This window comes from Lagopus leucura, unplaced genomic scaffold (assembly GCF_019238085.1).
Source record: "Lagopus leucura isolate 7727_CA_CO unplaced genomic scaffold, USGS_WTPT01 Super-Scaffold_100024, whole genome shotgun sequence".
Taxonomy (NCBI): Eukaryota; Metazoa; Chordata; class Aves; order Galliformes; family Phasianidae; genus Lagopus; species Lagopus leucura.
Window position 1 is genome coordinate 1277718 of NW_024962276.1, and position 18712 is coordinate 1296429.

Sequence of the window (18712 nt, forward strand, 5' to 3'; positions counted from 1 at the left end):
TGCCTCAATTCTTTCTTGGACTGTGGGACTGTTTCATTGGCTTGGTTGGAAATTCAGGACCATTAGCAGGTGTGTTCTCAGCACCCGTGAGGACAAGGGTCATAGTCTGTACAATCCACATTTATTCCCCCTGAAGACATGGACAAAGCTGCCAGAACACCTATTAAAATGCTGAGATGAGCTTGGAAGATGATCCTCTCATTGGACCCTCTCTCATGGACTCCTCACTGTACCCATGCAAGCCTTCTCCCATAGTTTTTATCCTTCTACAGCCATCTGTGACTGCTTGAACTATTTTTAATGATGTACACACAGAAGACCGAGATACAGGCTGCCTGCCGAAAAAAACCTCAAAGCTCTTTTCATGTATTGCACTACTGCTGGGTACACTGCTACTGAGAATATGTAGAGATCACACCAAATTGGTTTCCAGAAAGACACTGGGCTGCTCTTTTCTCTTAGTTACACAGTTGAAATTCAGAGGAATTCCACTTTCTTCAGATTTGCATGGGAATAACACAGAACAGGCAGAAATTCTACAACAGCACAGAGAAACAAAACTAAGCTTGAATGTACGGCTGCATACATTCAGTTGTTTACAAGTGGTAATTGTTGAGGCAGCAGAAAGTTTTAAGTCTTGCTAAGGAAAACCAGTTTCAGTGTCATGAATCATCTCTGGCAAAAGAAACTTCGAAAAAAGCTTTGAAGTGTTTGCAGTGAGAGACGCAAAGAAAATGACCGAGCACCTGCAGGAAATCATGCTGCATGAGGAGCCAATTGCTTGTTTCAAAAAGGGTCACCATGAAAGCTGTGCTAGGAACTAAAAGCTTTGCAAGAAATGGTACATATTTATTCCCAAATTGGTCACAGTAACCAAGAGCCATATCCTCAGCTGGAAACTGGTAAAATGACGTTGGCTTGCATGAAATTCACACAAGGAGTTGCATTCATCTAAGTATGGGACTAACCTAAAAGAACAGCTGCTCAGCAGTTAAAAGAAAACATAAGCAGGGCGTTAGCACATTTCAAAACAACCCAGGCAAGCCAAGCATTTGGTCTCCTTTTTGTTCCTTTTTACCTGACCATGAAAATCATTTCTGTAAGATAGCTTATAAAGTCTTGTCATGTCCTTTCCATTCTTAACAGCTATTTCTTCTGAAGAGAACCCACTCTTGGGAAAAGGTATCATTTCTCCCCCATAGCAACGATGGGGTACTCCACACAAAGAAGCACCTAGCAGTTTAGTTCACATTTTTTAATAACATGGCACAATTTACATTACACAAGTCTTCGCTGATGAGGAAACATGCTGAAGATTGAGAGCTGCTTCACTTTTCTTTTCACATAAGATCTAGAAAGGACTTTATTACATACAGGATAAACAGCAAAAAGGTTGGTATATAACAATCTCTTTACAATACTGAAAGCTACCGCTACGGTTCCAGTGTACATATTCTTCAGGGTTGTTTTTTTTTTTTTCTTTGTTTTGTATTTTTCCTTCTGTTTTTAAAAAAAAAACAAAACCAAAAACCAAAAAACCAAAAACCAAAACCAAAAATTGAAAATAAAAGGGAAAAAAGAAAAAAAACGGAAAAAGAACACTGCACAACATCTGGAGTTCACAAAATCTGAAGCTCACAACTAAACCTTCAGTTGACTACTAAAATAGATCTCTGATCATTAGAAACAACTGTCTGTAGTTACCTTTTTTCTTTTTTTTTTTTTTTTTTTTTTTTTTTTTTTAATTTTTTTTTGCCAAAACAGGATAACAACTTCAGATAGCACTTTAATACACTAGAAGACCAATGGAACTAATTTTATTTCATACATATATTTTACAGTCCAGTAGACAAGATAGTGAATTCTCTCTGATAAAGTCATATTCTCTCCAAATATTTAGATAAGAAACTTAATGCGTTATAAAAAAGTGTGTTATGAAAAGACAGATTTCAGAAGAATGATGCATTTTGTTAAAAAGGACCACGTTCTTCATGTGAATTCACGTCTTCTGTGATTAGGGAACAACAAGGCTGACCTGTTAACTATTCACAGACTTTATTACCAACTGAAATACAACAAATTGCATTATGAAATCTGCAGCGGAGTTCATTAATTAAACTACTGATCCACAGTGAAAACATATCCATCATTTTTCTAGAAAAGTATTGGCTTTCTTGTAGGATTTGTTTCAGTGTAGCTAAACATCACTTATTAAAAAAAAAGTGTGCGTACAGAGAAAAATGACACACAGACATGAATGGTTGTTAGCAAAGGTTCTTCCAAAAATAAATCTGACGTGTTAAGGGACAAAAGTTCTCGAAAACAGCCAGCATTTGATTATTACTCGGTTCCACCCAGGTTAATGTGACTGAAAACCTATTTGCCATGACAGTATCAGTGATTATAGACTGCTAACCTGACGCGTGCTGAGGAATACACGAGGTACAGTAACATCAGCATCTTGATGCAGGGGTTCAGACAGAAAACTACACTTCTAGTGGGCTGTTTCTTCATCAAAACAAGCAGGAGAAACAGGTTTCAGGTACAGATGAGCTTGTTCAGGGAAAATATGACTTTAAGTATGTTGTGTGTTGAAAAGGCTCCTTTGAGTTATAAAGGCTTTTGTGAAAAGCCTTAAAATTAATTGCATAGTTGAAGGGGTTTAGCTGTCTATAACAATATATGTAACACAGCATAAGCAGTCTGTGTTGATCAATATTAAGTTTGCAAATAGCACAGTTTAAGAAGTATTAATGTATTATGTTACTTAATTTTATCTATTTACATTTGTACAAAGTAAAGCTTTCATCTTACCCTTTTTGCATATATGAACCATTAACCCATGAAGCACTCTTTTTACATAAATATCTACAAATGTCTTCACTTCTGGTCTGAAAGAGCTTTGTACGGTTGTCATTGGTGGTGGCTTGTTTCTAGGCAAATCATTCAGATTAATGTCTTGTTCTTCAGTTCAAATTTTGAAACTTTTAAACTAGAAATAAAATAGAGTAGGAGACACGAGGAACGTATGGACTTAGCTAAAAGATCTGGAAAATTTCAACATATAATATACAAAAAAAACATTTCAAAATCTTTGCACTCAGGTCTATACATATTGTACAGTGGGTCACATTCCCAGTCTGTATCAATAGACTAGTAAGAAGGTCTTTATATTTATGTTCATTTACAATGTTCTGTCCCAATCTCTCCGCTTTTTAGTCTCGCTCTGCTTATCGAGCTTCGATGTCCTTGAGGGTGTGAGAAGGAGGCCTCTCTCTCATCTCTGCTGACAGAGGAGTAGTCCTTCTCGGAGACCCAGGCCGAGGCCCCAGCGTAGAAATAAGTGGTGGAGGGGCACTGAGAGCTGCTGTGGGGGGAGTTTTATTGAGGATACCGTTTTGGTGTCCTGTCGGGGGACTGACTCTGGGGTAGTGCATGCTAGGAAGTCCTGGTGTGATGAGGCTCGGGTGAGGCAGGTGTCCATCCAAGGCGGCCGGGTGAACTGAGTGCAGGCGTGCATGTTCGTAGTCCTCTCTGAGCATGTGCAACCGCTCCCTGTCATCCAAGTGGTTGCCCCGCTCATGCTCACGTCGAGGGTCAACGGAGAGAGGGTGGTGGTGATGGTGGTGGTGATTGTAGTCGTGAGGTTCCCGATCCCTGAACGATCTGTCGGCTTCATATAACCTTGGCGTAGAAAGACGGTGAAGGGGGTCATTTCTTAGCAAAAAGTCTCTGCCCAGGGGGTCTCTCCGATGAATATCTAGTTCTCTGTAAGGATCTCTCAAGGGATCTCTCATTGGATCCCAGTGGAAAGAAGGATAGGGGAAGCGTTCTCCACCAGGAATTGGGCTAATGCCCATAAACGGGGTCATCATGCGAGTCCTATCCAGGCCACTGATGCTGTTAATGTGATGTATCCCAGTTACACCCACCGTCATGGGCATAGACACTAAAGGACTTGGATGGACATTAGATGTAGATATAGGCGGTGGCTGATCAGACGACCTGTGAGTCTGAGGTCCCTCATGTTGAGCATCGTGGTCTTCCTTTCGCTCCTCCTTCACTTTGACTTCATTGCTTTTCTTCGGATTATCGTACGCTGGCTCATTCTTCCTCTCAGCCTCACGGTTTGAAGTACTGTTAGGCCTGCTGCTTTCCACAACAGGTGGCCTAGCATAGGGTGAAGGAACCCTGGACATTTGCTTCGACTCTTCCACCACCCGGCTTTCATGGCTCAGGCTTTCTTTCTCTGAAATATAGCTGTCCTTCACCTTGTGCTCTTCAACATTAATTTCCTTCCGAGATTCGGAGTGATCCCTCTCTCGCTCTTTGGGTTTCTCTTTTTCTCGAACCTCAGGATTCAGATGGCTCCTGATCTGCTCACTGGAGCTGCGATTATGTCCGAGGGAGTTTACTGGATGGATAGGTGCTGGCGAAGGATGGCTGGAGTGTCTTTTCTCAATGCTCTCTCTAGGAAGAAAGAGAAGTGTAAAAATTAAAGCACAAGAAACTCTCAAAAATAAAACAAAGCCTTGAGGATGTCTGACTATACTTGTTGATTTGCAGAAGGCTAATAACAAGCACCATTTAATGCAATGCTTCTTTTACACATTCAGAACACCAGAAGAGCATCCCATCTCTACACTAGGTCTGTTCTGTTATCTCAGTGCAGGAGAAGATCCCTGAAGTAGCTGCTTTGTGAGTGATCTGACTGAAACTTCAGTGAAGTCCACACATGGATCACAAGGAAGCTAGCTCTAGAAAAGATATTTCTAGGATCACAGCCTTAACTGTTTGCAAAAAGGAGAGAGAGTAACAAAAACATACTAATTTCATGCAAAAAAAAGTGGAGGCAATTACATCTACCCGGGTAACAGGATTTTACCCACTGCTTCTGTTAAGAATGAATTTGGGAAAATAGCCAATATTTTGTTCAACTGACTTCCAGAGAAGCGTCCGTGCCTCTCTACATTACAAGTTTCTTATCTGTATTGCCTTCATCCTTCCAGATTTTCAGTTTACTTCTCACAATTTAATTTCTTTCTCAAACCTGAAGATTAAAGCTTCACAAGACACCAGTACTGTGGAGACAATCACCTCCAAAAAGACAGGCACCTCGAAAAAAGCCCCAGTGCAGGTCTTTTAATAGAGCTGGCCATCATCTATAGATTATACACTGACTTCTTCAGCAGTGATGCCCATCATTCAAACTAGCTCTCAAAGCAACGCCTCTCTGGAGTTTTTGTTTTCTGTTGTTTTTAAGACTACCAGTCCTTCCCCATTTCTATAGTAGAGTGAGCACAGCGCAGGCTGCCGACTTATCTCCCTGGTACTGGCCAGGAAGCCTTCAAAACACTGCAAGTTCTTTCCATCTCTGAAACCTATTTATGTTGCATACAAGATTTAGAATTATTTAGAAAATAATCGTTTGGCAGCAGATAACAAAAGACATATCTGAATGGATCCTGTCCCAGCTACTTTCTGAAAGCAGAGCTGACCAAGTGGAGTAGCCTTCCTATTTAGATTGAATCAAATTTGAAAGGTAAAATGAATTCCTCAGTTCCAATGTTTTTCAGGTCTCACTAACTGCTACTGATTTCAGAGCTGCAGTTTCTCCATGAAGACAGCTCCAGATATTCGGTGTTGGGCAAATGCTGTTTGCTAGGTAAGGGAATTCTGTTCCATCAGAGTGATGGACAGCATGCTGTCAAAGGCAAAAGTGAGGGGTGAGCAGCAGGGTCCTCTGCAGTCCCTGAACAGCTCCAGTTTACATTCTTCTCTGGGTACCTCTAAGCTGTAGGTACTTCTGGTTTGTGAAACTGCAGCAACTGCTTAAAAATATCTTTGAAAAAGGAAACTGTCATTACTGAGACCTCACCAGAAGAATCTTCTGCTGTATCGAAATTGTCAGTTTATGGGCTATGTCTAAAAAAAGTGTAAGAGTCCAGAATGCAACTGTTAAGTGCTGGAGCATTTGATACCAGAGCTGCTTTGTCTGCACGCACTACTAATTAACTCCTGGGTAGCGGGTTCTGCTTTGACTGACTGTGCCCTAAACACTCCCAACACTGTGTCCTGCCTCTACTTTCCCTTCCTCCTGCTCTCCACAAAACATTTAAGTCTTTCAAACAACTTCCAGATGTGGACACAGTGAGACCAAGTCATAAAAACTTGACTGCAGGGCATTCTTAATTGTTTTGTTTCGCTAGGGGGAGCTGACTGAGTCCTTTCATTGATATTTAATCAATTTTTCTGTGTAATTTACATATTTTAAATTGTTTGTAAAATCGGAACAAAATAATGGACATTTTCTGTAATTAAAGAATGTGTATGTGCAATCCAAATAACATTTTCCTTTGCCAATTTCATCCTCTTCAGTTACACTGATGGCATTACCTCAAGACTACTGATTACTTAGGTAATCATTCACTTATGTAAATGGTTGCCCATTGGTCAGGGAAGGAGTAATTTTTTTATCCTCAAGTCTATCAAGGGCTCCTTAGATTAATAACAGGAGAAGAGCTCTAAGCCTCAGTCTCCCCAAAAAAGAAACTTAAGATCATGTTCTCAAATGAACTTATGACTAAATAAGGTATGCTTTGAGGCTGTATGCTCTACTGACAGATAATGCGCAAGGCATCTCACGCCAATTACTTTGCTTCGTTTATGTTGACAGAGAGAACAATAGATAATTGTATTCTTTCTAAAGTTCCAGGATTACGAACACATCGATGTCCTCATTAGAACGGAATTGCTCAGTGACATCTTTTAAATTAAATAACACAGCGAAGGAACAAATTCTGTTTTGCACAACAGCTGTATTCACTGATTTTTTTTTCTAATGCTGGAGTGCAGTAATAAGAGTCCTGAACAACAACAAGAAGTTGCATGCAGTCTTCCAGGAGGAAGCAAGAACTGTAACAGGACGTGGCAGTGCAGCTCCCCAGCCAGCTCTGCACCTGGGAGAACTTCACAGACTGCACTTTCACGTTATTTTCCATCTTAAACTCCTCAGGGATCTATCCTATCTCACTGCAGCCAGGGAAGGGCTGCAGCACTCTGGCCATATACGTTATCCTAAAAGAGCAACGAGCGATTTGCTGCAACTCATTTCGACAGCCATCTGAAATGAGGAGAAGGAGAGCTCAGAGGAACCTGCGAGGGACCTTCCACTGCTAAGTCTAGATGAGTGCTTTTGTCTAGTGGCCCGTGCGGCGGCAGATAAAGCTCAGGGCAATTTTGATGACGGGACAATTCTGAGATGAAATTATACCGGCACTCTGGGCACGATTCCCCATTCTGTCTGGTCAAGTCAGCAAAAAATAGGTCACACAGACTGGGACCTCAATCAGAAGGGTGAGGCTACACCCACACCCTGCTGGGTGCCACTGAAGGGCAGGGGAGAGGTATGAGAGGCTCATAAGCTACACCAGACATTATCTACGTAGGGAGAACGTCTCCAGGAAGGAATTCTCTGCATCTTCTCAAACAGGGAACAGTGTGAGCATGCTGCAAAGTAGAACTCTTCAAAATCACACGGATGCATAGTGATACTGGATCAGCAAAACCATTACTGTACTAAACTGGTAGCCGTAATTGTGCAGAAACATGAAGGATGAATGACGTTTACTTTTAAACTCTCAAATCACTGAAAATAAATCATGTTCTGAGCTATGATATGGAGTTCAGGCAATGCTAAAGCTGTTTGCAGGGGATGTATTTCTGAAAGGGATTTTCTTCAGCAGGAACACCTCATAACAAAGCAACAAAACAGCAACTGAAAGAATCACATAATTGTAAAGGCCACCCGTATCATTAGTAACTAAAATGCTTTGCCATTCAAGCCAGTAAAGTTACTCACATGCTTAAGCATTTCGCAGGACAGAATCCCCAATTTCTAACAGAAATTGATTTGGAAGCATTAACACTGGACATGAAAATAATGAAGCTATGCTACCAAACAGAAAATATTCCAAATGGAAAATGTAGGTGACAAGATCTGAAGTTTGACTTGCTCTTCACATTTTACAATAACATAGAAAAGCTCTTCAATGTATTTTTTAGAATATCTAATGTGTTAGCATAACTTCTTTTTGAAAAGGCTGCTAATATTTGGGTTAGTGACAGAGAAGTCAGAAAAGCACATCCCCTAAATATTTTTTTATGTTAAAAAATTAGAAACAAATAGCCATTACGTAGTAATGTGCAAACTTAGCAGGAAAGCCATTAAGCCACAATTGAAAAAGCTGAAATCAGCCTCTCTGTATTTTTCAAGGAAGGCATGACACTTGCTGAATGGCAAATTCTCTTAATTTGGTACTTAAATGTTAAGAGGAATTGTTACGGAGTTAACTGTAGAATGGGAACAGTCCTGACAAAAAAAAAATATGACCAGGTTTTACTTTTCATTAACCCTTCCCAGCCTGGACATGTTAGAGTGCAAGTCCATGTAAAACACTGGAGAAAAACCGTGCTTGAAGGTAAGCAGCAGCAGTGCATGTATGCGTGCTTTCTGCAGGGCAATCCGGGCCAATTTCACAGGTGGCATGCACTGAAGCTCTCTGTGGTACTGGAAAATGCCAGGCTGTTGTATTTCATGGTTGGTGTCATTTTACAACTTTATCAGTGGTTTCTCTCCTCAGGCCATTTTAGGGGGTGGAAGCAGGGTTATTTGTTCTGCATATAGGATCGGATTTACAAAGTTAAGTATTCACAGGTGCAGATACGTGTCTGATGGACTTCATAGCTCTTTTTGCGTCCTGTCAGGCACCTATCCACACACTGAATCTTCAAAAAACCTATAAAAACGTCACCCACAAGGCAAGCATTCTATTCTCACTTGACACCGCCCGAACTCTGCTCCAGCAAAACTCCTTCTGATGAACTGAGGTGCAAGTGAGAAGAGAAACAGACGCAGCAGGAAGCACCCGAGGCAGATCTGCAGCTTCCCTACTGCCTGCGCTGCACCGCAGGCGGGGATGGCGTCAGCTCCCCTGAGGGTCCCTCTTCTGAAGCTCTGGTTTAACAATGTGCCAGGCTGGGAAGGGTTAAAAGCGGAACGGAGCCCCAAGCTTTGAACTAGACAATTCTTGGAAGTGTTCTTTCGTACCTTTCTTTGTCATCTTTACTAACAGATGAGTCTCGTTTATCTACATCTCTATCTCTGTCATGAGCTGCAGCAGATGAACTGCGCTCCAGCTCTCCTGGCTTCAGCCAGGGCGGAGGGGTCGGGAACGAAGGAGGAGTTCGGTGCAGTCGGTTCCAGGGCTCGTGAGGGTTGCTAAAGCTCTGCATACTGGGGCCATCCTTGTGGCCGAACATTGAGTTGGGTGCTGAAATGGTGAAGTGGAAAACAAAAAGGTTTAAGAAAAAGGTATGCTCTAGTGAAGGTACTTACCAAAAAAACTTTTACAGCACTCAGAGTTAAAATGAATACATATTATTGGGAGCTGGAAAAGGAAAGGAAATTAACAGAGATTCATTAGAGGGTCTCATTCCTAAAAATGGGCAGGCATCTGACAGCTGTTTTAATTGGATAGGGAAATGCTGTGGATAAAATTGACAGGGGATGAAAGTAGAAAGATAGAAGTGACAATGATCCTTAGTCCAAATATTTTGGAGACACCAGGAAATGACCATTATACTGAATATAAATAATGGAACTTGTTGCATTTGATCCTGAACCAAAGTAATATAATACGCGACCAAAATCATGCCAGATTTGGAGTATGGTGAAAGAGAGTGACTTTTAAAAGGATGATCTTTTGTGACTGGCCAAATCTAGAGAAATGTTGATGACCCTGGACAAATAAATGCAGGTTAGTGATCTTTTCCAGGCACAAGTCCTGGATTCACTGGTGAGAAAGGAAAAAAGAATGTTCTCATCCACAGCTGGGGGTTACAAATAAGCACTGCACGTTAACTACTTTGACCATGCAACAAAACCACGTGGAATCCCACAAACTCCTCACACTCATGAGTTCTAGATGCAGTTACTTTTTTTAATAAACAATGTAATGGTGACGTTTAGCACTATGCTGAACCCAAACTATGAGGTAACTAAAAGAAAATCATTTACCGGTGACTAAAAATGCTGTTATTTAAAAGAAAAAGTTCGCTTTTCAAATTACCATCCCTTACTGATGCGTGACCTACGCAACTGATAAAATGACAGCAACTAGTCACCATCACTCCACGTCCTGAATTACACGGCAAACAAGAATTCATAAACAAGGAGGTTACTCACTGACTGTTGGGTTGCCGAGTCCCCCGAAGGCATTGCTACCCACTGCAGTGAGACCGCTGAAGGAAGCTGGTCGATTGAAAGGCTCTGCAAACCAACGGAAACAGCTCACTGGTGTGTTGCTCACTGTGAGAAGGCATTACTGTGTTACCCAGCTGTGCTACGCCCGCATGAAAGCTCGGTCTGTGTCCACCAACATCATCCTCTCTGCATCACAGCAGTGATGGTGAGAGGGTGGGAAATACGAACCGATCTTTTCTCCAGTGCAAGGTGTATGGGATCATCTCACAAGAAAAACTTCTACTTCAAAGCAAAACAAGATGTTACACACAGCAGGGAGGCCTGCAATCCAGCAAAAGCAGCAACTCCACTTAAAATCTGCAAACATCTCAATTTTTCTTTCTTTTCATTCCCTTCCAACTCAGTTCGATTGTCCTCAGGAAACAACCCTGTCTAGCAAGGCAATTAGTAAGTCTGGCAACTGTGCTTGCAAAACACCTTCAGGCCATGCCTCAGCCATGTCTCCTACACCACAGGCAGGATATATATGAGATGCCTTACTGTACTGATATGTCCTGCTGACCTCAGCAGCTTGTAATGCTCTTGGTATTTACTGCTAGTACTGTATGGAAAACCAGCATGGACTATGAAAACCATTGGCACTTAATGTACACAGGGTGCAGGTAAGCCAAATGAAGCAAATTCCCTTCTCAATTTCAGAAAAATTTGATGATTTTGATGAAACCATCAGCCCTGAGGAAGGACAAACTGAGCATTTTTTGTAGGCAGCTCAGTACAGAACGATGAAACCACACCATGAATCTGCTGCAGCAGTTTGGTGGTCCTCCTGAATCACTCCCTATGCAAAACAAAATATCAAATTAAATCTCTGATGCTCTTGTGTGCAGCAGGTTGCTTATTACATCACTAAATAAGAAGGAAACTAACATTTGTTGAATGTTGTTTTTTCTCTTGAACGTTTATTTGCTACTTTTTCGCTGCCATTCACATTTAAGATCAGATCACAAGATTTTAAGGATCTGCTTCCCACTCACTGAAATAAAAAGCAGACATCTCAGTAGCAGTTTGGAACAGAAACACCTCTCTGAATCTGAGCCTTAATCTTCAAGTATTTTTTGACTGCTTATAAACACAACTACACTGAATCCTAACCTCCTGCTACTCCTCTAATGCCCAGATGGTTTTTTCTCTCAAGTAATTTAAATGGCGCTGTCAGTTTTACTATTAGGTACATTTAGAACTGCTGCTTGGGTTACAGAAGACAAATGGATAAAATGTACAATTTATGAAGGTTAAACTGGCACATGGACAACCTTTAATGGTCTACACCAAAAGACATGAAGTAAGACCAGTGTGGCACTACTCTGCCACAGTAGCAGAGTAAAAGCAGAGTGCAAAAACTCACAAGCTTGCTACAAATTCAGAGGTGTGACCTCAAGCTTGTGCTAAAGGGTCCATCATGGAGATCCAGCTGTCAACACGGCTATGCTTTGTGGGGCTACAGGTGTGCTTAACTGTTACCTCTGGGGACTGGCTATGGAGGAGCATCTTCTGGGTTTGAAAAAAAGATGGTGGCTGTTCAGACTGCGCTCCATGAAGCTCTAACACAGCCTTTTGGCTAATGACAGAACAACTGAACTAACTCAGTTCAGTGGATATTCGCAGTGTAACAAGCTACAGCAGATCCTGTGAGGGTAGCAGGGGCAGAAAATACCTGTGTGTTATTTCTGAGTTGTATTCACAGTGAGTGGCTTGCACAGAGAGGGCCAAGAACTGCTCACTGCAGTACTGCACTTACCTAAATGAGCAGCTGGGTTGAGAAAGTTGCTGTGATGAGGTGGAGGACCAAAAGGGGTGCCGGCTGGATGAGCCCCACCTGCCAAAACAAAGCAACGCAGTGAATTCCTAGTGATGCTCAGGGAGGGACTTCCTGCGTTCTAGGCTCATTCTTAAACAGCACCTCACATAAGCAGAGATTGCTGTACGCTCAGGTGAGGCTCCTATGCAAACAGCAGCTGCTTTTCTGAACAGAAGTTGTCAGTTACAGAAGGTGGAGGAGAAATGTGTCAGTATGGAAAAAAAAAAAGGGGAACACACAGTAGAGTGTATTTCCAACCTGTCATCTCCATGATGCAGATATCGCTGCGTGAAACGTTTCTCCGTGTATAACCTGCATGGCATTTCATCACATTGCTGTTCTTTTTTCAAAAACCATATGGAATAATTTTAAAATATTTATCAAATAGACTAATCGCCTCTGGCACCTCTTGCAAAGTTCATAAGCCAAAGCATATGGGAAATTTCCTCTCAACATGGCACAGATTAGCATGTTAATGAGCATGCCAAAGAAAGAGTTTGATCCTCAATACTTACTGGCTGTAGAGAAGAGAGTCGAGGGCCGGGCCAGGTCATGGGGGTGGTGGATGGCTCCAAAAAGGCTGGGGCCTGGGGGCCTGCTCAGAAATTCAGGTTTCAGGCCGAAGTCCAGCTTGTGTGGATCTGACTGCATCTGTTTCTGAAATATATTAAAAAAAAAAAAAAAAGAGTTGCAAGAGACCGTCCTAAGAGGCACTTTCAGAATGCTGTGGGTATGGCAATTTATTTGTAACAACTGGTGATTTAACAAAAGATATTCGTTTTTAGGACCCTGGACATAGGAGCAGAGCCAGCCTCGTGACAGCAGGCCAACAACCTCAGGTTCCCAAACGATGCCCAGGGTTCACCAGTGTCTTCACAAACACTTTTACCCCTCTGGAGCAAAGGGTTTTAGCACAGACTTGACTGAACAGAACAAACACTGCAATCTCTGAAGAGGCCTTAAACACATCCTTGGCTGTAAGTACAGGTCTGTCTTTAAAACAACAATAAAAACAAAGTGAAAGAGAGCTGTTAGTTTGGATGTGAGCCCCGGGTGGGCAGGCATGCTGAAAGCAGGGAAAGCACCAAGTGCAAGAGGCAGAGCTGCCAGCTGACCTCCGACTGCAGGGATCACTCATCACAGTGACACACACACCACAAGCATCACACGTTTAACTGTGGAGCTGCAGCCAAGCAACACTTGATGCTGTGCATCTTTCAGTGCCTCTCAAACTGCAATCGAGCAAGACAGGGGCTAAAATGAAGCAAATTACATCTGAGGTGCAGTTGTGTCAGAAGAACTCAAGTCTCATTTTGACAGCCTGCACTCCAAATTCAAAGCACTGCATGTCACTGCCTCTATTTATATGGTATTAGAACGAGCAGATTTTCTTTCTGAAAGTGTCTTTCCCGATGTGGCTGTACTGTAAATGGTAAGTGGATGAAGGACGGGTTCTTCGTTGTGTCATAGACTCACTTTAGTGGTTCCCACTTCAACAGTTTTATAGAATGCAGAGGAAAACCAAATTCCCAATTACCTGTGCTGCCAGAACTCCCTAAATGCAGATTGCTGATTAATTGTGCAGGTCAGCTGAAAGGATTTACCAACGTGTAACACTGAACCAGTAGATCTGAACAGTAATTCAGGAGCACGTTACGCTTAATAAATCAATATTTAATACCGTGCCAGCTCAGAGTACAGACTATTACAATGATATAAATATGCATATTAAAAAGTTACGACCAAGTTAATGTGCATGCCTACTAGCTGTTTTTCAAGTGCTAATAACATGTCTATGAAGCTGTGAGCAGAAAAAAAATGAAACAAAAAAGCAGGTTTATCAATGTTTTGAGATAATAACCTGCAAAACATGGCCATGTTAAGGTCGCGTCTTTCAGATGTCAGACTGCAGTACTTCAGTGATTTAAAAAGACCAGAAAACACAAATGCCTCAACTGAAGGCTGTGTGCCAGATTTCTAGGCTGTGAGCTCTTTTTATTCTTCTTAACAACCAAGTTATAAACTTCTGACAGGCATTACTCAGAACAGCAAATCTGGCAGAAACTTTAATTGCCGCCATATGAGCAGTACTGTTCTAACGACGAAAAAATCCCGTCTGAAGAGGAATGGAACATCACAGCTGTGTTAAAAGACTTCTGAATGTGCTGATTTACCTTAAAAGAATATGGAAGAAAACTGATCAGATTCATTTTACTCCCATTTGCTGCTCCAGAGAGCCCCACTATTGATGATAACCCTTATGAATGTATTTCAGGTCCAGCACCTTACCCCGGGCCTGCTAAACTCAATGCAAATGCCTGCACTAATTTCATGGCACGTTAGATCAAGCTGTAAGTCCTTTCCTAAAAGAGAGCGGGCCAATTAGGGAGCATAAAATCTGCCTGGAATCCAGGCTGACCCCACACTGGTCATCCTGATCCACAGCTAGAACTGCTCTGCTCCCAGGGCTGCTGTCTGGCTCAGGCTGTGTCTTGGCAATCCTCTGGGTGTGCACACAGGTTACACACGTCTGAATGGTGTCTTGCTGCTGCTGAGGTACAGGCAGGCAAACGGCATCTACAGCTACATGCATTCTTTCCTAGGGTTTCCTGCATTTTTGCCTTCATGACTGCAAACCATACCTCATTTTCTGACTGCACTGAGATGGTGAAATGCACTTTCCAATTACTTTTGAAATTATCATCATCCATGCCTCAAAAAAACAAATGCTCTTTCCCGACAGCCTGAGCATTATTATTGTTTTTAAACAGGCAAAGTCAGTAGGTAGAAGAAATGGCTGCATGAAAATGGCATTTACCATGGGTTATAAATATAGCAGTATGACCTCTTTGAATATCAAATCAAAGAAGATTCAAAGGACACAGATAACATGGGAACAATAATTTCATTTCAAGAAAATATCTTTTCAATAAAATAGAAAAAAAAAAAGGAGATATAACTCTCTAGGTCTATAATCTTGTCTTTTTTGATAATGGGAAGATGAATGAAGATCACTAGCAGGGGAAACATAAGGAAGCAGAGAAGAGAGATACATCCACTGCAGCAAATTAACCTGTCAACCTTGTTTAAAAGGGTTATTTTTAAACTCTATTAGCTGTAGATTTTAGTATCTGTTCAACATCTTCATAATCTTACAGCACTACCTTATGTAACACAACTCAGCTGCATACAAAGACTGCACAGTGGTAGGGTCTGCTTGTTCATTTCACTTTCTAGCACAAGCTCCTGACTCCTGCAATGTAAGGCCAAACAAAGACACCAACCTCTCCTGCCTATTAATGCAGTGAACATCTGCAGGAGCAGCACAGCTCTAATGCTCCTTGTGGTTATGCTAACAAGGCATTAGCCATGGTACAGACCTGCTAACAGCAGGAGGCAAATCCTCCCACTCACAAGTTTGCTGTGTGCAATGTATGCGAAAAGCAGGTGCCCAAAGACTGACCTTGACTTTCTGTTGGTGATGGTAAATCTGCCAGGCGATGTGGACGTGCATAGCGCACCACTTCCCCGGTTTCTGGAAAAAACAGGAGGGATACAGCATGAATCAGTGATTTTCCAATACCTGTGATGCTCCACCCTAGGAATGCTCCTGGTCATCCTCCTCTCCAGACAAACCCACGTTCTGTTTTTCTGCACTCCTGCAATCTTCTGATGCCACTGGCTGAGAATGCAGCTTGTGCTGCTGGAATCTGCCTGTTAGCAACTGCTCTGCACAGCTGGATTGCTTCATACAGAACACTGAGTACGTTTCCAAAAGCGCTGCTATTCTAAGACCGGCCTTTCCACCCAAAGATCCCAATAAAAACACATAAAAAATCTCAACATGGTTTTCAAAATCAATCTGACTCCCTCATGTAACCACAGGTCTGTACCTGCAACATTTTGGCTCATCAGTAAACCCCCAAAATTGGACGCCAGTCAGTTCACTCTGGTTGGGAAGGTGAACTGGCTTAAGCTGGCTCTTTGCATCCCTCCTGTCACCATGCTTCTAAATCATGGGGCTGAGAAAGGGAGGAAAGAACCAGAGCGTGATTCGGCTTCTTCATTGATTCAGTAGCCCACCTCTAGGACACCTGGAAATCATGTCAGCAGGGACTTGATAAGGACACACTTTCATTACTTTGTTATTTATGGGTCTGTAGTTAACCACACGAATAATGATTCCTGCACAGATTTAGAAATAATCATAGGAATGAAAGCGGCTCCTTAAGCTACCAGTAACTTAATTACTACACAAACTACGGCACAGGCCTTCTATATCTAGGTGTAGATCAGCCAACAGTTAAAAATCAATTACAAATAAAGTAAAAAAATAAACCCCCTCTCTCTCACACACAAACATAAAGTCAAGTCTTTTGCTTATTCACAGCAATTGGTTGCATTAGTGATTTAATGAGTTTGTGTGGTCTGTACTTCCTCGGGTATGTTGCAAAACCAACAAAAATATCTTTTGAATTATTTTAAGATCAAATCTTTTGGATCCTTATCTCTGAACTATTTTGTGTTTGAACTGGATTGTCTGTGTGTGCTGGACAAGAAGATACTCAGGTAGGAAGTTCCATACTGAATAACACACAAAACATACAACGAACATTAAAAAGCAGAATCCTTCAGCCTGCATTAAAACGGCAAGAGACGTCTGCCAGGGCAGTCTGTAGGATCAGCTCAGGGAACCTTGTGAGCCACAGCAATACAAGGATCATCAACATATAACCTCTGCTGTTTGCAATAAGGGGTTGTGTGAGAACAGGAGAACTTCTCGCTTTAGAACTGCTCATCTTTCTCGAGTGACCACAAGATGCTGACCACACTGTTCAGCAAACACAGTGCGAAATCCCCAAGATGGAACACGTTGCTGCTTTTGATCAGTGTGCTGCTGCAACCCGGCGGGGACTGAGACGAGCTCGACAAAGTGCAGCACGAGAAGGTTTCTTACCCTCAACATGGGCCTGAACGGATCTGTCAACTGTGAAGAAGAAATGACAGCTTGGTTACATGCCTGTCACTCAAACAATTGCTCTAATTAACAAATTTGTATTGCTTCATTAAGAGATGAAATTAAAATGTTATAATTTTACTTTCAAATGAAGTCCTTTCAGATAATAATTAGTCCTCAGCCTCCGTACTGGAGCCGGCCTCCCTCCCCCCACGGCTGTTGTACCTAAGTGTTGACAAGCAACAAAACAAGCCTCACACTGAGCACTCTGTCCTCTGGCATCTGCATTAATTTGTTGATTTAATGCTACCAAAATGGCTGGTTAACTGCTCTGAAGAAGAACACGGCTACGTCCTTTGGGCAAATTTCTGCTCTCATCTTTCAGAGCTGCTTGGCTTGCGAGAAGGCTGGAATTGGGCAGGGCAGAAGGCTCCCACTGAGTGCGCTGCACTGCCCTGCAGGATGCTGCCCTGCTCATTCAGCAGCAATGGCACCTGCTGCTGGCACATCCAGAGAGCCACCTCCTTTAAAAGGAGATCTACAGATGGAGGAGCTGATTTGCAGACTTGGTGATGGCACGTGGCATCATCTTGAAACAATCAAAACTGCACTACAAGCTGAAAGGCAGCATAAAGAGAAGTGACTTAATGATGGGAGGCTCCAGTTATCTTTTTGATTGGGCGGAATGAGCAGACGTAAAAACACGTGGGTCCTTTTGGCATAAAGCTCAACAGCAGCAACCAATTTAGAGCAAACTGGAACTACTAGAACCCAAAGAAAACAGCTCTGCAGAGCTTAAAAGTTGACCAATTCCACAACATTGATTTTTGTCAGAGTTCTGCGAAAAACAGGACTGCATGATGTTCCTCGTTGCAAACAATGTATATGCAATCAAACAAGCAAACAACCCGAGGGCATCTGCAAAGAACAGAAAAAAGCCAGAAGACGCAGCGCCAGACAATAAATGCTGTTCACATGCGCTTCAGCTCAAAATCCAGAGGCACCAAGTGATCAATAAAGTGCATCCACATTTTGCTGCTGCAATCAATAACACAGTAACCAAGGGAATAACTGTCATTACCCACATTAGAAACAATTACAGAATACAAACGTAAATCTCAAAGAGGTTTGAACGTTTCTGCGCTGAATTGGAGTTTGCCCCCAGTCTTGTGGGGATGCCAGCTGACAGCAAGGAAAGAGCTCTGCACTGCACGGCATCTATGTGCTTTAGCCAGCAATGGACAGGAGGATCAGGATTTAAACTGTCCTCATGCAACTCCTCTGATCTCACTGACTTAATAGTTCAGGTTAAGCTTTAGTTTCACACGTTGATTTGGACATACAGAAGATGGCAGCCCTCGTGCTCAACATTTTCACAAGCAATGGCTTTAGTTTAGAAGAATACAGTAACACTTTTTACACACCCGTGGATCTTTCTGTAGGAGGGTATGTGGGACAGTTCCAGGTCTGGCTGCAACATCGATAGGATTGGAAGTCTAGAATTGTAACACAGAAAGAGAGCATTTATGAGCAACAAGCCATACAAAACCACGAACTGAAAAACAGCACTTCTTCATCATTAACACTGCCTAGATCAACTCTTTTAAGCAAAAAGGCTAACTTCTATAATCCT

The 18712-nt window shown here is 42.2% G+C and overlaps 1 protein-coding gene across 2 annotated transcripts in view; it reads right to left on the reverse strand.

The window, feature by feature from the left end:
• Positions 1–3214: 3214 nt before the first annotated feature.
• The window catches only part of AUTS2 (activator of transcription and developmental regulator AUTS2), a 660967-nt gene continuing 645469 nt past the window's right edge, over positions 3215–18712 (reverse strand). For both annotated transcript variants that reach the window (XM_042879514.1, XM_042879515.1), the window contains exons 12-19: positions 18504–18575; positions 17080–17109; positions 15586–15657; positions 12638–12779; positions 12063–12140; positions 10247–10330; positions 9110–9332; positions 3215–4470 (exon numbers count right to left, since the gene is read on the reverse strand). In XM_042879514.1, coding sequence (XP_042735448.1) covers positions 3231–4470; positions 9110–9332; positions 10247–10330; positions 12063–12140; positions 12638–12779; positions 15586–15657; positions 17080–17109; positions 18504–18575 — 1941 coding nt within the window. In that variant the 3' untranslated portion in view covers positions 3215–3230. The remainder of the gene's footprint in view (positions 4471–9109; positions 9333–10246; positions 10331–12062; positions 12141–12637; positions 12780–15585; positions 15658–17079; positions 17110–18503; positions 18576–18712) is intronic.